The sequence below is a fragment of the Triturus cristatus genome, chromosome 11 (assembly GCF_964204655.1).
Source record: "Triturus cristatus chromosome 11, aTriCri1.1, whole genome shotgun sequence".
Classification (NCBI taxonomy): Eukaryota; Metazoa; Chordata; class Amphibia; order Caudata; family Salamandridae; genus Triturus; species Triturus cristatus.
In genome coordinates this window covers 840,401,326-840,425,120 of record NC_140594.1, presented here as the reverse complement: position 1 = coordinate 840,425,120, position 23,795 = coordinate 840,401,326, and the positions used below count along the sequence as shown (strand labels likewise).

Genomic DNA, 23,795 nt, shown 5'->3' with positions numbered 1-23,795 from the left:
AGCGGCAATGCGTCGGTTCTGTACGAAGATGTGCCGCTCAGCAAAGAAGATGCATTGGTTCAGCTTGGGGATGTGTACATTCTGCCAGAGATACACCTCAGGCTCACAGCTTTGATGACTGGAGGAGCCTATACTTTCTTTTCCATGTATTTGGGGAGGTGCCTGGTTCCCAAGTAAAACAGCTCTGGACTACACGCTTTCTTTTCCTTGTATTTGGGGAGGTGCCTGGCTCCTAAGTAAAACGGTTCTACCGTTTTGGAAGGGTGATTCCCTTTGTTAGATTTACTTTATGCTTTTGATGTTCTCTGTTATTTTCATTACTTTTATTCTACCAGTAGTGTATAGCTCTACCTAAACGAAGGGGTTGCTGGACCATGGATATTTTTAATCTGCCCCATCTTTAGCTCTCACTTGAGTTTGGGGAGCACTGCTCTGCACGATAGCCATGCCCCCCGTCACGCCTCCCGACACGATGGCTACATCAACGGCACCAAAGCGCGTCTGCGCAGCTTTAATGACTGGAGGAGCCCACACTTTATTTTCCTTGTATTTGCACAGGTGCGCCAAGGCAAGCCTGTCTGCACCAGTCCACGCCAAGACCGTGCCCAGCACCAGCCACTATGGCTCTCACGAGTCAGACTTAACGGCCACAAGATACTATTGGGAAGATCTATTAAACCTACAACCAGGTAAGAAAACGGTCTGTGTTGGGCTTGACTGTCTGGTAGCTCCAGCTAACTTACTACACACTTGCCCTGGATGAGTCGCACAGACTGCGATACACAATACAGCAGCAAAATCGTATACGAGCCACCTCGACCCACCCAACAATGACATCTCATTAGACAGAGTGCTGCTTTGAGTACTACTCAACGCAAGATCTTTAATTAAGCATTGCATCGAATTACATTTTTGTATGGACACACATAGACCAGCCATAGCATTCAATACTGAAGCCTAGGCAGATCCTTCATGTGCCACTGATCTGCTCACAGCACTACCCCAGGGATTTTCGATTTTTAGGCCAGACAGACCACTTAAACGCGGAGGGGTTAGCCATAGTCCATAAAACAGATAAAAGAAATCCACTATAAGTCGATTTTCTGTAAACACTGTGAAGCGCTCATTTTTAAAATTGTTTTAACAAATACTCATTCATTGACTAGCATACTTCTATGCCACCCGCCTGGCCCTAGATTCCCTTTCATACAGGAAATCATTCATCTTGTAGAAGAACATATCCTCTCCTAAAAACCTCACTATTTCACCTAGAAGCACTTCAAGTATTGGAAAGAGCAAACCTTCTCCAAACTATGTCAAGCTTTGGCGTTCCCCAAATGGTAGGCGGCCCTACACATCAACAAGGAATACACTAGATGGAATTTATATGAATAATATAGCCCTAATTATTAATAACATCCTTCTCTAGCATGGTCGGACCACAATGCAATTTATTTTCACGCTGACATACAATAATTTGTATCCTTATCTTTCCACTAATATCGACACAGTTGCCACTCAATATACATCATGGGTTGATAAAGCAGCCCAAATGTTAGCACCACCTAAACTTAGCAAAGTCAAATGAAAGACTCTCTCAGCCCCTTGGTTTACAGCGGAACTAAGGGCACTGAAACAAAACTGCTGTAGGCAGGAGAAGACTTGGAGACGAAACTATGACAAGACTGAGAAAAATAAATATAAGTACTGTCTAGCTGTGTATAAATCCCTTATTCTCAAAGAGAAAATGTCTTATTTTACTAGAAAGATAGAGGAAGCAAAAAACCCTCCAAAAGAACTTTTTCAAAAAGTGACTAAGCTGACCACAGATGCATTCGATAAATCCAACTGCAGTAGTCAATCCTTATACAATAGCCTAGCGGACTTCTTTTTGGATAAGGTGGAAGGAGTTTATAATCTATTCTCCTCCTCTACCTCCATTTCAGATAATATCATGGCCTCCGCCTTTACATGTAGGAAAGTACAGAGTCTCTGTAAATTTACACAACCCACCTTAGAACAGGTATCAAACTCACTGAGAGTAATCTCATTTGGCTCTCCACATTGATCTGTGCCCTCTAAAGATAGCAGGAACAGTGGCGGAGACTATTGGCCCCCCCCCCACATACGGCTATCTTCCAAATCATGACTTCGATGGGCCAATTTCCATCTATCTGGAAGAGAGCCTCAATTCTTTCACTTTTGAAAAAAGCAACACTGTACACCAAAAATCCTAGCTGTTATTGCCCTATATCACGACTCCCTGTCCCCTCCAAGATTATCGAGAAGTTTATAAACATTCAACTGATGGATCATATTCAATCTAATAACCATCTGGACACTACGCAGTTCGGTTTCCGCAGTGGCCAAAATCACAGGAAAACAACCTTGATCAAAGCAACCGAAGAGATCAGGCAGTTGCTCGATCAGAACCAAGGAGAAGCACTTATACTGCTCGGTCTCTAGGCTGCTTTTGATCCGGTAGTTCATGGAGTGCTATAAAAACCGTTTATCCGAATTCAATGTCAGCAGCACTGCATGGGACCTATTGAAATCCTTTGCCAAACCTATTGAAATCTTTAACCGGTAATGGGCCCGGCATATGTCTTGGACCCACGCCATGAAGAGCTTTGCTTCCCACTCCTTAATAGCCTTAACGTACATGAGGTCACACTTTTTGCATGACCTAGAGGCACCACAGGCAGATGTTGTGGGGGTCCGAGAACGACATCTGCTTTGTGACAGGATCAACATGGCTTGAGCGCTGACATTTTCAGGGGAGACATCCTGTCAAAAACATTGCAAAAAGATCATTTGGACAAGAAATCGTCAGAGGAGAGAAAATCCCGATCTGCGCCTAAGGGCGTAGAAAAAAGGAACTAGCTTCAGTGAGCAGGTGGAATGCCTTATACGGCTTCAGATGTCATACTAGAGTCGAGGAGAGCTATTTAAAGTTTCCAGATCCAATCTGGTGCCTGGAAAAGATTAGAGGTGAGTAGTCTTCAGGCAGAAGTGACTATGAGAAATACTTAATTGTGCTGAGGGATTTAAAAAACTGCAAACTAGGTTATGGTCCGAATGCAAAACCATAAGGCAGGCAATGCGTCAACTAAAGTAGAAATGCTACTGTATCAACTTTGGAAAAAATGTACAAGTACAATAAGATAGCATTAGAAAGAAAATGAACCCAGTGCCATAAAGGTTATGTTTTTGTATTGAGAACAATTGTATCTATTTTTTCAGTCCTACTCGCTCGTTAATGTAAGTCCGAAACAGATACATGATCTATGACACTTCATAAAAACGGCTAGCTAAAACAACCAATTGTAAAAGATAAGGCAAATGACAAAGAAATGTTATTCAAAGGAGAGCAGCACCATCCATTTTGAAAGAATACTGAAATCCTTAATTCACAAACAATTGAAATGTTTCTATGGCTTAATTATCTAAATTGGCACTCATAATTTGGAGAAATAGAAGAGATGTCTAGTTACCTTGGTATGGGTATTGGTAGGGTACGGCATATGCTTGTCCATTTGCGTCATACACAATTTGGGTTCCCGGAGGAGGGTAGGCACCGGGATACTGCTGGAAACCATAAGCCTGCTAAGGAAAAAACAAATTTTAGATGCAAAACGGTGCACAAGAATCTGGCAACAAACACCTCTTTACACAACAAGGCAAGCCAATATGTTTGTTGCAGCATAGCCCTTCTGTAATGCGACGCGCCAGGTAAAAGGCAGCCTTTTCTCTGTGTAACAAAGCAGGAATACTGTGGGTGGCAAGATGTTGGGGTTGGTGGCATGAAACAAGGAGTGCCAAGCAAATAACAGGGAGTGAAACACTGACCTGTCAAGTGGCATTATCAGGATCACTGCACACAAATTGCTGAATTTCATCAGAGATTAAGGCAGCGGGTATATATAGGATTTGCACAGCACAACAGGGAGAATACTGGGCCTGTAGGTGGGTAGTGAAGGCTTGCATGAGCAAGGAACTGACCTGTGGGCTTGAAATTTCCTCATCCCTATTCAAAGGATTGACATCAGTGGGTATTACTTCATGCAGACAACAGTTACTGTAGCAGACAACTTGACAGTAGGGAAATTCTCTGTCAGGGTAACTGTGTAACGACGAGTGGGACATGTGCCGCTTCTGGGGGTGGGGGACACACTGGAAATGTTAGTGAACATTCACAGAATGTTTTGGAGGTCGCATTCATGCCTAGAAAAGTAATCCTGCAAAGAGTAAGTGTTTTTCCAGGATGGGAAAGTCTAGTGTACACTGTCCTATTCCATGTGGGGGTAGGGTTAGAGAAATGTCTGTCCTGTGGAGAAAACAAAAACTGCTTTACTTCTGCCATACGAACTACAGTCAATGGGACAAAACCAACCGAATAGCACATGAAAGACAGTGTATGCCGAGAAAAATACGAATTTCACAGAATTCCCTGGCATCAAAACATTTAAGTCTGTGCTAATCATAGACACGAGTCCTACGATTTTCAGAGGCTGGAAATTGAGACTTCGTGTATTGGACAATGCAACAAACTGACTATAAAAGCCACTCTAATTTATCCATTATAAAAATAAACATATTTAAGTGAACATCATCTTCTTGGTCACGTGATCACAACATTTTCAGCCTGAAAGTCACGTGCTGCGAAGTACAGTAACAACATTATTTGTGTGTTTTAATAGTCTAATTTCAATAAATCTAATTTGGTTGGTTCTAATTTCATAAAACCACAAGTTAATCACCTAAATGCGTCCTTTAAATAATTACATTCAAATAATAATCCCTATTAGCAAACAGAATTGTATGTTAAGATTGGATCAATCAGATGGATTGGAATGGGGACATTTATCATAATCACTTGCTCCTTTTCGAAGTCAACCAAGGCATATTAGGCATGAACCTGTAACTCTGCTGAGTACAGGAGAGTTGGGTAGGAGAGGTGTCAGGACTCGAAAGATAGGCTGCAGTGGTCCAGAGTAAGCTCTCCTGAGATGCAGTGGGGCGGTACTGAGAAGAGCACGAATGAGAAGAGAGCGATGGAGGACAGCCTGGAGGGACGAAGATACTGAGGTGGGATTAAAATGCTAGAGCTGGGAAGACCGAACAGTCCTGGAAAGAGAGAGGTGGAGACAGAAGAGAAGGTGCAACGCCAGGATAAGGAACGGAGCAGGATCAGCACAAAACAGATGAGAAGGCAAAGTGGGATGAGTGTGAGCGTGCTGTAAAAATAACGACTAAAGTGAAAAGAGAGACCAGAGCTGTCGACCAGGTGCTAGTATCCTTATTGCCTTCCTGGCTCCATATGAAATTAAAAGGCACATTGTCTAGGTCTGCGCTGCAACACATCATAATTGGGTGGCCGACACAGACCGCAAGCATGCATCGAATTACAAAGCAAGTATTGGTAAGCAAATGGGTATGGCTTTGGCAAACCTTTAGATTTTTATATTTATTTATTCTTTTTGCAAACATAAGCAATAGAATAAAAGGGTAAAAGTAATAAAAAGTAAAACTACTGCAAACTAAAGGTGGCGTGCATACGTTTGCAAATAAAAAGTACAAAATGTAATGTCTCAAAAATACATTAAAAAAAAACCATGAAACAACAGCAAAACTGAAAGCACAGAATGGCCTACCAGGTCTTGCACTGAAGTGGACTACTTTTCTTAAATTTTTTATTGAAAATATAAGGCAAGCTGTACAGCTTAAACTGTCTCTATGCTAGACTTGAAAAGACAGTGCGCTATCTGCATATGGCTTTAACTTCCTGAGGCATCTTGCCAAGTGAGTAGCCCCATAGTGATGTACCTGGAGAAAACATGGGGAAGTACAGCACTATGGGACAGAGATGAGCTGCAGTCAATATGCATTCATTTACTCTCACCTACCTCGAGAAACATTCACAACTTTTCTCTTAAACACACCCAAAATGTGAAGAACTGTGAACACAGAAAAACTGTAACCAGACACTGGATCCTGTTTCAAGCAGCTATTTCTGGTTCGGATCTGGGATCCAGCCAAGCTCAGGAAAATTGTGAAATTTGTCCTAGTGTCATTTTCCAACACCGGTACCATATTCAGCACCGCCTGCACTATGTCAGCATTGGTGTGGAGCAGCAACCTGCAGGCAGCGAGGGGCCTTTCTTATTTTCACTCCAGCTGGGCACAAACAAAAGCCTGATTTAAAGGGGCCATCATCTCGTCTTTTGTTCAAGTATCATACTGGCAGCCATCTGGAGCCTAACAGCTAGATGCCAATGCAGTGAAAGAAACAAAGGCACATAGCTTATCAATTCACAAGTACTTTAGGGAAACTATGGCGTGAAGGCAGGTTTTTTGACTATGTTCAAGAGATCCGCATATACTGTAAGAATGGAAGACTTATCTGTGTGTATGAGTAATTACACTAATAATGATTTAAATGGTAGCTACTAATTTATTTTCTATATAGTTCTTTTATGGCGCTACTCATCCCCGTGAAGGATGTCAGAGCGCTTTCCATCACACACAGAGACACAATAAATCATACAAGTCTGTAAATCAATATACAAGATATGTTACTTAAAACAATTAGGGATTAAGGCAGTGGCGGCTCCTCCGCAATGGCGGAGGAGCGTTGCCTCACTGCCAGGCGCAGAGCCAGCAACCGAAAAATAAAACAATGAATAATGCTCTAGCATCGTTTTATTTTTCATTTGCCGGCTCTAAGCCAGCTTGAGCATGGAGGGGCGGGGCATGGGAGGGGGGACGAGGAGTGTGTGTGCACTCTCTAAGCGCTCATGTGTGTTTGGCCAGTCATCTCAGGCCAACCAAAACACACGTGCACTTAGGTTTTCTCCTGTACATCTGCATTGAGCAGCCGGGCTGGAGAAACCTAACAGACTCCCAGGCCTGAATGGAGCGTCTTTCATGCCCGCTCAGGCCAATCCCCATGCTGCTCCACAGCAAAGGGATTGGCTAGGAGTCTGTCCCAGGGGCTGCTGGGACCCAGGAAGAGGCCAGTAGGAGAGACACTAAGTGGAAGGCGGGCGGCAGCGTCAGGTACGTTTTTCATTATTACTACTAACCCATGTCTCACCCCCATTTGCCCCCACCCACCTTTGGTAGTTTCGGCCGGCACTCGTTTAAGGTGTAGGAATCACATATCGTTCATACTTGTCGACATTATATGTTAAGAGAGAACAGTCAGGAGAAACAGAAAATCAGGATATAAAACTTGCAGCAGTAACTGAGGTTATCTATACTTAGACATCATTAATTCCCAGAGGAGCCTTTATTTGAAATCTTAGGATAACAACAGATTGAGATAAAAACAATAAGGATTTAAACCAGTGATTTCCAGTTTGCGTGCAGCTACTTGATGCTGGTTAATAGATCACTCTGCTATATTAGAATTGCAACTTATGAACTGAAAGTATCAAAATGATCTCAGTGTCAAAAGCAGTAGCCCATTTTATCTACATAAAATACAAATCTGTGATCTGAATGTTGCACAATGTGCTTTGCAGCAGGCACACTGTCTTCTATGATAATTTACGAGTCAAAACTGTGACTGGACAAAACATAGAACTCGCCCAGAACTGCATTAACCACCATAGTTACCTTACAGGCATTATAATCCCCTCAAACGTTTTGGACACCCAAAGATTTCTGCAGCAGGTGTCTTAATCCTGTAAAATATTTTTAAAATGTAGCCTCTTAGTGACCATTTGAATAAACTAGAACAGATTTGCTATCAAATTTTTCCCTTACGCCCAATTTCATTGACGCTGGCTCTATTAAATACATATTTTAGTTGACTGTCAGACTCTGCTTTTCAAGCTTCACCCCTCATGATTCAACCCCTTCTTCACTGCCAAACCTTGAGCTCGAATGTATGGATTCCTGGACAGTTTTTTCAATTCCAGCCCCGTCTGTAGCATATTTAATCATTTTAGTTAGTTTTGTTTCAAAGCGCTGCTTACATGAAATAAAAACATGTACTGTATAGCATTTTTTAAATGTACTTTCATGTACGACTCAAGCAAAACAAAAGATACGTCTGAGAATGCATACGTCCCGTTTATTTGCTCACATCTTTTTTTTAACACGGTGGATGTCTGGGATTTAGAGGCAGCTCAAGAATTTGTTGAGCTGGATGAGGGTGAACTAATAGACAAGTGAGTACCATGAGTTCTCCATCTAAGAGCACTGCATAATGGGTGGACAACTAGGTGATGCAGAATAAAGTCCCTGTGATAGTTGAGCGATCTGATGTATGTTGTTGAAAAAAACTGCAAACGTCTGTGGTTTTAGAAATATGTCACACTTTACTGTAATGCATAGTTCTGATGTACAGTAACATGCATACATGGAATAGTTTGATCCAAAAATACAGGATATATGAAAAATGGTATGGAGTGGGTATTCAAATAGCGCCTAAGACCACTACTACCGGAAGAGCTTTGTAGACAAGCAGCACATTTTCCTGTGGGTGCCCATTGCTAGTTATTAGTTAAGTTTTAAAGGTGTATTTAGTTACCCTGTTTCATTGTGTGCAATGCCGGTTGGATTATTGTACTCTTATAGATTAGTGCGAGATTGTGAAGGGTTCATATGATACTAATTTCATATACTTGAGGTAATAGGATGTTTCATACTATTAGTATGTTATCATGCATGTGGATAATATTTATTTATTTGTAGTTTTATATAGCACAAACAAGACCCTTTCAGATGACAGAGTGCTTTACATATAGTGTACAAAAACACGGGAAGGAACAAAAAGAAATATAAATCCAATATATAAAAATACAATATATACAAACATAGATACATGCACATATGGTAAACTGAGAGATAGGAGCATAATGGCTAGCATAAGTCCAGGCCTAAGCATATTCTGGCGTGATAAGAAGCAACAAACAAATAGGTGGGAGGAATCGATAAAGGTAAGACAGAGGAGAGTCCTCAGTGTGAGAATAATTTGTTGGATGGTAAAACTTTTACTTCCTTCCTGAAGATAGATGTGGATGGGTTGCATCTGATCTTGGTAAGGGGAGAGTTCCAAACTTTTAAGGCAATTCCAGAGAAGGATTGATTGTAGGGTTTCTTTTAAAAAAAATTTGGGGTTTAAGAAGTAAGAAGCAAGTGCTTCTAGAAGATCTGTTTCCACCCAATAAGTTCAGTTTCTGGGTCAAGTAGGAGGAGGTATTGTGATGCAGCTCTTAGGGTCATACAAGCAGTTTTGAGATGAATCCTTATCTCACGGGGTAGCCATTTCAGTGAGTAAAGCTCGGGGTGATATGATCACTTTTTTTCATCCAGTGATGAGCTTAGTTGCTGCATTCACTGTAGCTTTCAGCCATGCAAGTGAGGTTTTTGAGAGGCCCACCAGGATAGTACTACCGTAGTCTAATTTCGATAACACAAGTGCATGAACTGCAGTTGTGAAGTCTGCCACAGGGAGGAAAGGTTTTTGTTTCCTAAGACTATACAACTGATGTTAACTCCTTTAGTGGCAGCGCTGATGTGTGTTTGTATGGAGAGGTCTTTGTCCAAAGTTAAACCTAGGGATTTGGCAGAGTCAATGATGTGTAGGGTGCAATTCAGGGTATTGAGAAGAGGGAGTAAGTCTTTGATGTTAGGGGTGGTGGTGGGCGGTGCAAACAGTAAGAATTCAGTTTTAAGGGTTTTGAGTTTGAGGTGGTTATGAGCTAGCCAATGTTGCGTTTTTGTCAAGGTGTTGTTAAGGATAAAGATGTTCTCAGGGGTGGTGATTTTCATGTATAGTTGGGTATCGTCAGCATACATGTGGTAGGATATGTGGGAGTTTGAGGATTTCAGTAAGGAACTCCATATACAGGTTGAGCAATGTTGGGGAGAAAATAGAGCCTTGGGGTATGTCCAGCGACAGTGAAGACTGATTGGAAAGAGTGTAAATGTTGCCTGGATACAAGTTTAACTTAAATAAATGAAAAAACAAGAGACGCTTTGAAAAACAGGAACAAGTTGGTTTAATTAAACGCTACGGTCGGGAAAGCCTTAACAGAGTGTGTCTACTCAAAGTCTCTTGGTGTACAACGTTTTGGCCGCTGTTATATGTGGTTCATGAGGTACAATAAAGCAATTTCCTACATTCCAAAAAAGCATCTCAGTTATAAATCAACAAATGCAGGCATCTGATAAGGACACAGAAGGCTCTCGAAGTCAGGGAGAGCTAGTGTGGGCCAGTGTGTATGTGTCCAGATATCTGGCATGAGCAGCGCTTGATCGCTACGTGTGGTGTGTATGTCATGCCCTGATTGGTTGAGTGCTCCTATCTACATGTGGTATCTAGCTTTGTGGTATTTTGGGGAAAGCGAGCCCTTGGCCAAACATGTTTTATTGGGGCTAATTTCCTCTGACCTGTTTATGGTGCAACTACTCTGACCTGTTTGTGGTGCAACTATTTATCTGTGGGATAGATCAGGGTTTTCCCTCGGTGAGTGTTTGTCTTTAGGTCAAGAGTGGTCCCACCTGTGACCTGGTATTCGATAGGCATGGCTGTGGGACGCAGAACCTGTCTAATTAAGTATCTCTGACTCAGCGTTCATGTGGAGGTCACCTTGGGTGAATCCGACAGCAATTATACAAGTTCATGGGAACTCCAGAAAATAACATGGCCAGTATAATTTTTTATCGACAACTTTAACATTGTGCATACAGTTGTCATAGCATACAATGACAATTTTCTTACTGGTGTTAACAAGGTTATGTACGTTTAAGTCGTAACATACATCGGCATTGTTATTACTAGTAACAGTATCGTCATCTGAGCATGGATTATGACATATATTGATCTCGTCATTTGAGCATGGATTATGACATACACTGATCTGGTCATTGTTGGTGTCGACGCTAAGGTGCGGGTTCTGGTTACGACAAGCATTAACATTGCACCGATAGGTACTGGCATGGTCGTGCGGGTACAGGGTATGGCATACGCTGACACTGCATTTATTGGTATTGCCATTGTCAGGCCTGCACACATTATCATAATCATTGACATTGTATTGACTCATTCCAACATTCCCCCCTCTGGTTGATTCATCAACTACTTTATCCTCCTCATATGTCATGACAGTTATGTTATTAGAAAGTGTGTGTGTTGTGTCTGTTACTTTTCTCTAGCAATGTGCATACTACCTAATTTGAGGATGGCTTTTTTTACAGCAGGAAACCCCACTCGTAGGAAACCACATAACAGAAGTACAGCAAAACGAACTGGTATAAACAATGTGAATAGTCTGGATACCCATAAGGGGATCCACGAAAAGCTACTATGTAACCAGTATTGCTCTGGGGCACCTTCCTCCTTTTTCATTTGGGCTTCCAGACGATGCATTTCTTGCATAGGCTAATGTCCCATTATCCAGATCATTTCTGTGAATAAAAGTACAATAGGAAGCATCAATCTTAGAGCACACCCCACCCTCCATAGCCGTCATCAAGTCCAACATGTACCAATGCTGCATCACCATGAGCGAGATTGCTCTCTATACCTCCTTGATAGCATTTAGGCCGAGCTCAGTATCATTAATCAATGCAAAAGAACTATTGATGGACAGAATGCCATACATTCACCCCAGTACAGACATCTGGGGCTAAATCCATCGTTTTTTTGCTCACCATGCCATTTCAGTTTGGACCCAGCCATATGCAAATCAGTCTTGACCCTGTGCCCAATGGGAACAGTCCAGCCCGAACTGCTAGGCCAGGTCCTCACTGGACCGGAAACAAGCATCCTAGGACCGGTTTCGGGGTTTCACCCCTCTTCAGCCAGGATAGCATGATTCCAGTGGCATGGAGAGCACGAGACTCACATCTGAGCATACCCGTCCCACTCGGGGTGACAAATGCAAAAAGAACTATTGATGGACAGAATGCAGAACAATGTCATATATTCACCCCAGTACAGAGATCTGGGCCTAAATTCATCGTTTTTTTGCTCACCATGCCATTCCAGTTTGGACCCAGCCATATGCAAATCAGTCTTGACCCTGTGCCCAATGGGAACAGTCCAGCCCGAACTGCCAGGCCAGGTCCTCCCTGGACTGGAAACAAGCATCCTAGGACCAGTTTGGGGGTTTCACCCCTCTTCCGCCAGGATAGCTTGATTCCAGTGGCATGGAGAGCGCGGGACTCACGTCTGAGCATACCCGTCCCACTCGGGGTGACAAATGCAAAAAGAACTATTGATGGACAGAATGCAGAACAATGTCATACATTCACCCCAGTACAGAGATCTGGGCCTATAACCATCGTTTTTTTGCTCACCATGCCATTCCAGTTTGGACCCAGCCATAGGCAAATCAGTCTTGACCCTGTGCCCGATGGGAACAGTCCAGCCCGAACTGCCAGGCCAGGTCCTCCCTGGACTGGAAACAAGCATCCTAGGACCAGTTTCGGAGTTTCACCCCTCTTCAGCCAGGATAGCTTCCCTCTTCAGCCAGGATAGCTTGATTCCAGTGGCATGGAGAGCACGGGACTCACGTATGAGCATACCCGTCCCACTCGGGGTGACAAATGCAAAAAGAACTATTGATGGACAGAATGCAGAACAATGTCATACATTCACCCCAGTACAGAGATCTGGGCCTAAATCCATCGTTTTTTTGCTCACCATGCCATTCCAGTTTGGACCCAGCCATATGCAAATCAGTCTTGACCCTGTGCCCAATGGGAACAGCCCAGCCCGAACTGCCAGGCCAGGACCTCCCTGGACTGGAAACAAGCATCCTAGGACCGGTTTCGGGGTTTCACCCCTCTTCAGCCGGGATAGCTTGATTCCAGTGGCATGAAGAGCACGGGACTCACGTCTGAGCATACCCTTCCCACTCGGGGTGATAAATGCAAAAAGAACTATTGATGGACAGAATGCATAACAATGTCATACATTCACCCCAGTACAGAGATCTGGGCCTAAATCCATCGTTTTTTTGCTCACCATGCCATTCCAGTTTGGACCCAGCCATATGCAAATCAGTCTTGACCCTGTGTCCAATGGGAACAGTCCAGCCCGAACTGCCAGGCCAGGTCCTCCCTGGACTGGAAACAAGCATCCTAGGACCAGTTTCAGGGTTTCACCCCTCTTCAGCCAGGATAGCTTGATTCCAGTGGCATGGAGAGCACGGGACTCACGTCTGAGCATACCCGTCCCACTCGGGGTGACAAATGCAAAAGCATTGGCATAGCCAATAGGTCTCGCTTTTGGGACCTCATACGTATTTAGTTATGCAGCACAATATCCTTGGTGCAACAACATTAACTGTTGCATGGTTAAACACTTATAAGACCCCAAAGGCGAGACCTATTGGCTATGCCAATGCTTGTTGACAAATGTGTAGTGTTAAGGCATCAATGCTTTTTCTTTTTTAATCTTCTTATTTCTGGTATATGTCCTTTCAAAATCACATGTAGTAACCCCCTCATCCACGTGAGGCATTCATAGTGCCTAGAGAGTGGGGGGGAGCTGCACCCCGCCTTACCTTCCTCCTGCCACTCCCCGCCCCTTTGTAGGTGAGTATGTCTAGTGCGAGAGGGGTTTTGGGTCAGTGAATAAAGGCCATGCATGACAGAGAATGAATGTGACTGACAGTGTGCGAGAGAGTGAATGACAACGTGTGACCTGAGACAGCGAGTCTACTAGTGTGTGAAGCAGTGAGAGTGTATTGGAGGCAATGAAAGCGAGAGACACAGTAAGAAGCAGTGTTTGACTTCCTGAATAAGTGTGTGTGAGACTGTGTGAGGGCGAGAGTGTCTCTGTATGTCTGTGTTACATTGATCGATAGTGTGGGAAGACAGTGCGTGAGAGTGTGGGTCTCCCAGAGTGGGTGGGGGATGGAAGGGACAGTGCCCATGAGAGTTTGTTTGTGAAAGAGAATGACCCACAGGCACCTCTTACAGGAAATCAGCATTATTCCAGTCCTGTCAAATACACCATTTGCCAGTGGACTGCCTATGAACGTGGCAACTGAGGGAAGTCAGTCAGTACGTTTGCAGCCGCTCTCTTAGGTCTCTAGTTCTGATAATCATTGTGTTTTGGTTCTGCACTAGTTTTGTATTGTTGAGTGTCCACATACATTTCCACTGGCTCAGCAGTATATATCGTTATTAACTAAATTCATACATTAGAAGAGGTCAGCTGCTACCTTTTTGAAGAGCTGATGCCCACTGATTTGATAATGGTATGCTAAAGATTTTTTTTTACAAACCCAGTCTTGTATCTAGTCAGAACAAAGAGTGTAATGCTCCGCTGTCATTGGTTAGTTTTATAAATACTCCTGAATTATACACCAGAAGCTGCTAGGATGGAGACTTAAGGCCAGCTTCGAACCTAAGCAATTATAATGGAATAGATTTCCTTGGAATACAGTTTATCCACAGAGGCGAGTGTCAACATCATCAACACAGCCCTTAAGAATGGGGACCAGGCAGAGGCATTGCGTGCCAATCCAGCCCGTGACTTGTTTCAGAGGGGGCAAAGAAGTACTTAAGGCTTTGTAAATCTACCCAAAGCCACCATCTGTGTGTCATTAGGCGCCGTCGGTCGGTACCCCGATATCAATATTCATTAAAGGCCGGAAGCCTGCGGTTTCCAAGCAACCACGTCTTTGTACAATGCTCACTCTAAAATAAGCTTGCAGGAGGAGGAGCCAAGATGGCGACCGGAGCAGACGCTTGAGCGCCCGGCTCCGTCGGTCCGTGGCCTCGGACTACTATCCTGATGCCCATCCTCGCCGATTTTCGAGGTGCAACGTGTGCGAAGACGCGCTGACCGCGCTGCCGCTTTCCCGGAGTCTCAGCCCGCCCGGATGCCCGAGTTCTGGGTGCTTTTGTCCTCTGCACTGAAACCCTGCGCCATTACGGCCTTTGCTGGCCCCCTGGAAGCTCCGCAGTTGCCGGACCAGCTAGCGCTAACCTGAGCCCCGCGGTCCCGATTTCACCTCGCACCACGGATCGTTGCCGGACGAGCCCGGAGAGGGACGGCCGGACACCTTCTGCACCCTGTGCCGGACGGGCTGGAGCTGTGGGGTGGGCCCCGGTGCGGCGGGTCCCCTGCCCCGCTCTGAGGACCGCGCTGTGGGAGGCAGCTGCCCCCTTCACCTATTGCCTAGCCAGCGGCGGAGGGAACCTGCGAGAAGAGAAGCGACTGTTGGCCTTTCCCGTTGCGGCGTAGACCTGAGGGGAATTGACTCCTTGCTACGACCCCCCCCCCGGCCATTGCACCGTATAGCGGCAAAACATGGCGTTTAGTGCCTGCTTGCGGCTGGGGGGCGATACTCCGGTCTCGCCTGCTGCCCACTTCGCCCCCCCTCTTCCGGACACCAGCTCCACGGTGCCGTCCCGGATTGCTGCCGCTGTGGGGGCCCAGCCTCCGCTTACATGCGGCTCCGTTCTGGCTGCCCTGCGGGACTTCCAACTACAGATGTGCGCTGGCCTGCAGGCGCTGAGTGAGCGGTTTGACCCCATACTGTCGGCCGCGAGTCGTGAGCGCACTGTGTGCCATCTACAGGGCGTGGGTCTCCCGGTGCTTTTGTCCGCTTGCGGGGACGCAACGGCGGTGTGTGACTGTGTTACACTGGTGCCTTCACCTGGCGCTCCCGGCGCCCAGGGTACACCGCTCTACACCTCAACTGCGGATGCTTTGTCCCCCTGGTCATGGCTGCCTGCTTCATTGTTGCCTGCCTCACCGCGTCCAGTGGACTATCCTGTTGAGAGATGCCTAACGGCTTCGAGGAACCGTTCGCGGTGGCCCACTGCTGACTTTTTGTGGAACTCCTGTACCTTACTTGCCAGGTTTGGATTTTATGTGGTGCAAAGAGGGACCTTAATCGATGGGCGGCGGCCATTTCGTGATCCTACTTCACCATCCTTTCACAAGCGACCATCTTGTTTTTGTTTGTTCGGGACACGGGGCCTTCATGCAGGGGCTGGTTTAATCCCAAGCCCGCGATCGGGCCAGGGCTAGACTGATTTCTATTGTCATGGTTTATGGACGGGCTGGCCTGGGACTGGAACTGTATGTATGTTATGCGCGCACTGTTGCGACTTGTATCCCTTCGCTTACACTGTGGTGCCATGGTATCTTCGCATGCCGTTTTTTGGCGTAGTGGGCTCTCAGTGTGTGGGGGCCATGATTGGCTGATGGTTTGGGGCGCTCTGGTGTCCCGTGGGCTCCTCCCCGCCTTCTTTTCTGTTTTCTTACTTTCTTTCCTCTATTCCTACTTTCTTTCTCCTCTATATTTCGGGTTCATTGGGCGACAGGCACTATGCTGGGGGGGGGGTAGGCCGTAGCCTCCGCATTGGTGTAGGGTGGGGGGGTAATACTCTGTTCTTAATTAGTTCTATGAGCCTTTTTTCCTTTATGTCTCTGCGTTCTACTTTCTTCGATTCGGGGTCCGGGTGTGGGGTGGATCGAGTGGGGGCGGCTCCGGAGGGGTGCGTACTTGCTCATGTGACTATCCTTTTATATTTCTGCACCGCCTCACTGTTTGAGTTTTTACTTCAATTGTTGTTCTTACTGCTGTTGCTGCTCTCCCGTGTGGTGAGGCTATCTTGCGGACTCGAGTCTCCTTTGTTCCTATCCTTCATTGACTTTTTTCTTGATAAAATTATCTAAAAAACTTAAAATTAACCTTCACTTCTCCTTCCCCGGGTGTCAAAGATATCTCCAGCATGTGATCCATAACTTGTTGTTAATCCTGACTGTTGACGCACGGGGGATTTAATGTGGGTATCAGTGCTTCATTGTATCGTGGCCGGCCTGACGGTTGTAGGCCCGTATTTGTTCTTTTAAGATGCACGAATAAAGGTTTTTTTAAAAAAAAAAAAAAAAAAAAAAAAAAAATAAGCTTGCAGTCATCGTAGACACCCTGATAACTTCCAGAAACCTGACTTCGTGCAGCCATCTCTGGCGTAGTTGACAGTCATTATCGCCTATATCAACAGCTGGAACCAGTGCTGCGATAAGCAAAGACCATCGTTTAGGGAGAGCCCTCGGAGTCACGCTTGGCTAATCATGAGGTCTGTCGTTCCACAGGCCAAACGCAAGTCCAGGCCACTACTGAGCCCCAAAAACTAACTTTCAAGCACTTGCTCTTGACCATCGAAATAGAAAATTAACTGATACAGCCAATCTCGTCAGGTCTTGCGGTTTTCCGAAAACATCCCTGCAAAATATCTCTTTCTGTGTACATTTTTGTTGTGTGTACAGATTAGCACCTAAGTAGGAAATCCAAGGAGGAGGCCCCTAACCACGCCATGGCAACACCACCGCCCTGGACAATACAAGTCAGTCGGCGGCAGGGGAGGCAGCCCTCCATCCGCTATAAATACAGCCCGAGCCGCATGGAAGGGCAGCACACACAGAGCGCCCGCCTGCTGAACACCTGCCCCAGGTGAGACTTGGAATGTTTGTGCTGTCAGCAGCTTTGAGGCGCGCGCACATCAACGCAGCACTGGATCTCAGAACACCCCGGAGCTGCAGGCGCCTGTCCCCGCTGAGTGACAGATTCCAGGGTAGGATGACAGCTAATCCCATTTAGTACATAATTAATATCAGCATTCTAGAATCGATGTCATGAAATTGCACTTTGGAATGACTGTTTTCCTGGATTTCGAAGATTACGATTAACAAGGCGGAACCGGACCCAGGCACTTGGGCATCACCATCGCCTCTCTGCAGAGAGGGGCGGCGAACGGTCACAAACTTCAGAGCGCACCTCTGTATGCATGGATTTTCATTGAGGCACACCTGTGAACATCAAAGTATGATAACAAAACAAAGACTCATTAAGATGATGTCACCTCAAGCATTACATCACACAGACCACTACTTATGACAACACTAATAACATTACCAGTCACAGTATGAGTATCTGAGATGCGAACGAGGTGGGTTTAATGTTGGAGGTAGTATAAAGTGAGGAGGTTTTATCTCACAGGGGAATGTGTTAATTCCTAGCTAGAATAAACGAGCGCCCGCCGCTAAAGTGAAAGCAAATTTGTGACGCGGCGGAGCATGGCGCGTGCGCTTGGCGGGAGCGGGGGAGCGCATTACAGGCGGGGGAGCGGACCCTTTGAAGTTTGATGCCGAGGGCGCCAGTGGGCTGAAGCGTGCGCGTGCTCGCCATGCAATCCGCTTTTGGGAGCACTTTTGGGAGCCCCTTACTAGAGTCTCGCATAGCTATTGCTACGCAATAGCTAGGCGAGACCTAAAAAGAACTATTGATGGACAGAATGCAGAATAATGTCATACATTCACCCCAGTACAGAGATCTGGGCCTAAATCCATTGTTTTTTTGCTCACCATGCCATTGCAGTTTGGACCCAGACATATGCAAATCAGTCTTCACCCTGTGCCCAATGGGAAAAGCCCAGCCCGAACTGCCAGGCCAGGTCCTCCCTCGACTGGAAACAAGCATCCTAGGACCGGTTTTGGGGTTTCACCCCTCTTCAGCCAGGATAGCTTGATTCCAGTGGCATGGAGAGCACGGGACTCACGTCTGAGCATACCCGTCCCACTCGGGGTGACAAATGCAAAAAGAACTATTGATGGACAGAGTGCAGAACAATGCAATACATTCACCCCAGTACAGACATCTGGGCCTAAATCCATCGTTTTTTTGCTCACCATGCCATTCCAGTTTGGACCCAGACATATGCAAATCGGTCTTGACCCTGTGCCCAATGGGAACAGCCCAACCCGAACTGCCAGGCCAGGTCCTCTCTGGACTGGAAACAAGCATCCTAGGACCAGTTTCGGGGTTTCACTCCTCTTCAGCCAGGATAGCTTGATTCCAGTGGCATGGAGAGCACGGGACTCACGTCTGAGCATACCCGTCCCACTCGGGGTGACAAATGCAAAAATAACTATTGATGGACAGAATGCAGAACAAGTCATACATTCACCCCAGTACAGAGATCTGGGCCTAAATCCATCGTGTTTTTGCTCACCATGCCATTCCAGTTTGGACCCAGCCATATGCAAATCAGTCTTGACCCTGTGCCCAATGAGAACAGTCCAGCCCGAACTGCCAGGCCAGGTCCTCCCTGGACTGGAAACAAGCATACTAGGACCGGTTTCAGGGTTTCACCCCTCTTCAGCCAGGATAGCTTGATTCCAGTGGCATGGAGAGCACGGGACTCATGTCTGAGCATACCCATCCCACTCGGGGTGACAAATGCAAAAAGAACTATTGATGGACAGAATGCAGAACAATGTCATACATCGACGCCAGTACAGAGATCTGGGCCTAAATCCATTGTTTTTTTGCTCACCATGCCATTCCAGTTTGGACCCAGCCATATGCAAATCAGTCTTGACCCTGTGCCCAATGGGAACAGTCCAGCCCGAACTGCCAGGCCAGGTCCTCCCTGGACTGGAAACAAGCATCCTAGGACCGGTTTCGGGGTTTCACCCCTCTTCAGCCAGGATAGCTTGATTCCAGTGGCATGGAGAGCACGGGACTCACGTTTGAGCATACCCGTCCCACTAGGAGCGACAAATGCAAAAAGAACTATTGATGGACAGAATGCAGAACAATGTCATACATTCAGCCCAGTACAGAGATCTGGGCCTAAATCCATCGTTTTTTTGCTCACCATGCCATTCCAGTTTGGACCCAGCCATATGCAAATCAGTCTTGACCCTGTGCCCAATGAGAACAGTCCAGCCCGAACTGCCAGGCCAGGTCCTCCCTGGACTGGAAACAAGCATCCTAGGACCGGTTTCGGGGTTTCACCCCTCTTTAGCCAGGATAGCTTGATTCCAGTGGCATGGAGAGCACGGGACTCACGTCTGAGCATACCCGTCCCACTCGGGGTGACAAATGCAAAAAGAACTATTGATGGACAGAATGCAGAACAATGTCATACATTCACCCCAGTACAGAGATCTGGCGCTAAATCCATCATTTTTTTGCTCACCATGCCATTCCAGTTTGAACCCAGCCATATGCAAATCAGTTTTGACCCTGTGCCTCATGGGAATAGTCCAGCCCGAACTGCCAAGCCAGGTCCTCCCTGGACTGGAAACAAGCATACTAGGACCAGTTTCGGGGTTTCACCCCTCTTCAGCCACGATAGCTTGATTCCAGTGGCATGCTCACTTTGCCACTGGATTCAAGCTAGCCTGGCTGATGACGGCTGATTAGCCAGAAACCGGTCCCAGGATGCTTGTTTCGGGTCCAGGGAAGAATTGGCTTGGCAGTTCAGGCTGGACTGTTTCCATGAGGCACAGGGTCAGACTGATTTGCATATGGCCATGTCTGAACTGGGGTGGTGGAGTGAGCTAAAGAAAGATGATGGATTAAACCCAGATCAGTTGACTGGGGGTGAGTGTTTGATTAGCTCAAGCGCTCCGTCCATCAACCCCTTTGGTATCGCTTTGTTCGCCCTGAGTTGGCAGGGTATGCCCAGACGTGGGTCCCTTGCTCACTTTGCCACTGGATTCAAGATAGCCTGGCTGATGAGGGTTATGAACCTGAAACCGGTCCCAGGATGCTTGTTTCCGGTCCAGGGAAGGCATGGCTTGGCAGTTCGGGCTGGACTGTTCTCATGAGGCACAGGGTGAGACTGATTTGCATATGGCCATGTCTGAACTGGGGGGTTTGGGGTGAGCTAAAGAATGATGATGGATTAAACCCAGATCAGTTGACCGGGGGTGAGTGTTTGATTAGCTCAAGCGCTCCGTCCATCATCCCCTTTGGTATCAGTATCATTGATCATCTTCATTATTTCCCACCTGGTTATTTGTAACCAGCAGGCGTTCACTTTTGTTTGCATGATGAAAAAGTGAACTGACCCTCCAACGTTTACGTGAGCCTCTGTGAACAGTCTGAATTCTTCTGGAATGTCCTTCTACTGCGCCCAGCCAAAATACTCAGCAGTTCTTTTCCTTTGAACCTGATGCAACAAAGTTGTTTTCTTCTGTAACAGATGTTGAGACAACTTGGACAGATCTTCTTCAGGGATAACCAAGGTGGGGGTGTATATTCACAAGGGTGCAGAGGTCCGTCATCCGGGGACAAGCCGGGTGTAGGCAAGCTCGCCACACTGCCAGTACATATCCATCAAAGTGAAGGAGCTCCACTGCAGGTCTGGTATGTGCATTATCATTCCACAACTCTCATTGCTGCCCAAGGGTATGGTTCCTTTTCCTCTGAAACATAAATAGTATAACATACGTTTCCGTACAATTAGGGGTTGCCCCTTCCCCTCCAACCATGGATACCTATTGATCACATTATCCCAGATTTCCTGGCGCGGAGTGTCTAAGCTGGTTTTGACCCCCCTCCCATGGGACTCATAATTACCCCAATGGAATTCCATGTCCGGGGTCCATTTGTCTTTAAAGAAGGAGGCCACAAAGATGTTAAGGGCCGTCCTGGGATAGCAGACGGACGAGGAAGCGGACTTGTTTGTGCACTGGTGCGGTGGTCTTGCTACCTCCAGGAACCTCTGTTCTACAAAGTCCCAGGGTCACAGTGTCCTTCCCTATGGTGCCCTTCCTGCGCATTCTGTCTACCTCAGATTTGATTTCATTCGGCTTAGTGAAGAGATACAGTGCAGTGGAGCTGGTCTCATACCGGGTGATGTTTACTAGTGTCCCACGGGGCTCTAATTTACTGGGTTGGATGTTTGCCCTGATTCTGCATAGGTACAGATGGATAAGGCGTTTTGCTTTTTCAGGGGCTATCTCCTTTGATAAGGAAAGCCTGTCTGCGCCTACTGCGTGAGTTATCAGTGAACAAATGTAACATATCCTGTTCGTACTTTGTATGCCTACGTCAGTCATGTGCTGATACCAGGTGTTGTGTAGGAGTGCGCTATGTAGTGCGTGAGGAATACTAGTATTTGGTTAAATGTACATGTATGTGAGGTGAGAGAGATCTCAGTGCATGCGCTGCAAGAATGTAGAAGTGGAGCTATGAGACTAGGCATACTTTTGGCTCCAGAGGGGCTCAAGAACACCCGGGCTAGAGAAAATGTGTACAAAAAAACTAAAACAGTTAACTTAGGAAACATTTTGTGGGCTGTAGGGTCGTCTACAAGAGAGATGTCGGTCATCTGGGCCTGTTGTCTGTGGCTTGTTGTCTTTTTTGTTGTTGTCCGTTGTTGGTGCCCCCAAAGGTGTCTTGCCCCAGTCTGGCGAAGAAAAATTTCTTTAAGATGAGGCTGCAAAAGCCATTTGTGCAGACCATTACCCTCTCATTGCTCCCCTCCCCTCAGACCCAAGATGTTCCGGGTTTGCCGCACTTGGGAGAAAAACAGGCTTCCCACCCAGCCTATCCAATGGGCAAACCCTGGATATTTTGGAAGCTTTCAGGGGAGAGGAAGCGGACGATTATTTTGCCCAAGATGGGAGTCAGGTGGGCAGCCGGGGCTTGTCACACAGAGAGTTAGGGAACCAAACCCCCTTCATGGATTATTCTCACTGACTTGGTGCCAGATCTGTGCATTGCTGACAGAGTTCTCTGGCCTTCTTAAAAAGTCTTTCCCCCAGACGTCTGAGAAGACTGGCTTCCGCCACTGGAGTAGTTGCCTTGTTTTGGAACTATATATTGGAATATACTTATGAAGTGAAATTCCTCCTACTTAAAGTTGCAACCCAAAGAGAAATGCTGTTGTATGAATGTCTGTGAAGATAGGATTCTTCAATAATTTTGCACAGCAAGTTCAGTGATTCCACCTCAGGCATTACTCATAGAATTTGGCTTGTCCAGTACATATGATCAAGCAATCGCAAAAATAATTTGTTGACCCAACTGTATAATTCACGCTCCCGGGGGCTCCCTGAGAGATTCGTTAATTTACGATACCTTCATAGCCCCCAAGAGGAATGACACCTTCTCAGCAGTGGCGGCTCGCCGAGGGAGTGCTGTGGGGTGGTGGGGCAGGGCAGACGAGGGGCAGGGTAAAGAGGAAGTAAATAAATAAAACAATTTACCTTGCGCGCGCTGCAGAGCACGCAAGGTAAATTGTATTATTTATTTATTTACTTACTTGACTTCGTTCAGCCATATGTCAGAGTCCACTACCACCGCCCCTCCCCACCGCCCCGCAGCACTCCCTCGGCGACCCGCCACTGCTTCTCAGTAAATTTCAAATATGCACTAGATAGTCTAGGCTGTAAACTGAATTTCACCAGTCATGGTATTCCGGAAAATTCAAATTTACCTCTGAAGACCTAAACAGGTAAATGGATAGACTGGAAAAATTACCTCTTCATGTGCCATCTCTGCCAGGAGGGAGAGCAAGATTTGTGTCATGTACTATGCACTTGTCCAGCACTTTCAGAACCACTGAGATATTTTTTAATCCACTTTATTCTAAGTATATACCAAGATTAAACATATTTATATACCAAGATTAAACAAATGTATTAACGTCATGATGACACCAATGAATTAATATGTATGTTCTAACATTTAAAAAAATAAAAGTTTTTTGAAGATATTTTAATAGTTTATTTATACCTTGCTGAAATTAATGTAATTAACACTGTTTTAAAACCTATTTTTATATTGTTGACCTAAGCAGAGGTTTAAAACACTTTTAATAAATTAAAAGCACATACACAAGTTGTTTCTAAAAACAGATTAGTTTATACTACAGTGATGAAACTGAACGGTACTTGAGTCTTTTAAAAATTAAGTCTGGGCAGAGTTCGCAGAAGTGACAAAAAAACTCAGCCCAGTAATACGGAGTTCCGCGAGCGGTGGAGTGGGTTACCTTGAGCCGTTCTCACTGAT

At 45.9% G+C, this 23,795-nt stretch overlaps 1 protein-coding gene across 2 annotated transcripts in view; it reads right to left on the bottom strand.

Annotated features, from left to right (window-relative positions):
- The window catches only part of PLEKHB2 (pleckstrin homology domain containing B2), a 340,607-nt gene that overhangs the window by 55,874 nt on the left and 260,938 nt on the right, over positions 1-23,795 (bottom strand). Inside the window, exon 7 of one of the 2 annotated variants that reach the window (XM_085634619.1) lies at positions 3,495-3,606. In XM_085634619.1, the coding sequence (XP_085490745.1) occupies positions 3,495-3,606 (112 nt within the window). The remainder of the gene's footprint in view (positions 1-3,494; positions 3,607-23,795) is intronic. The other variant, XM_085634620.1, reaches the window with a different exon arrangement.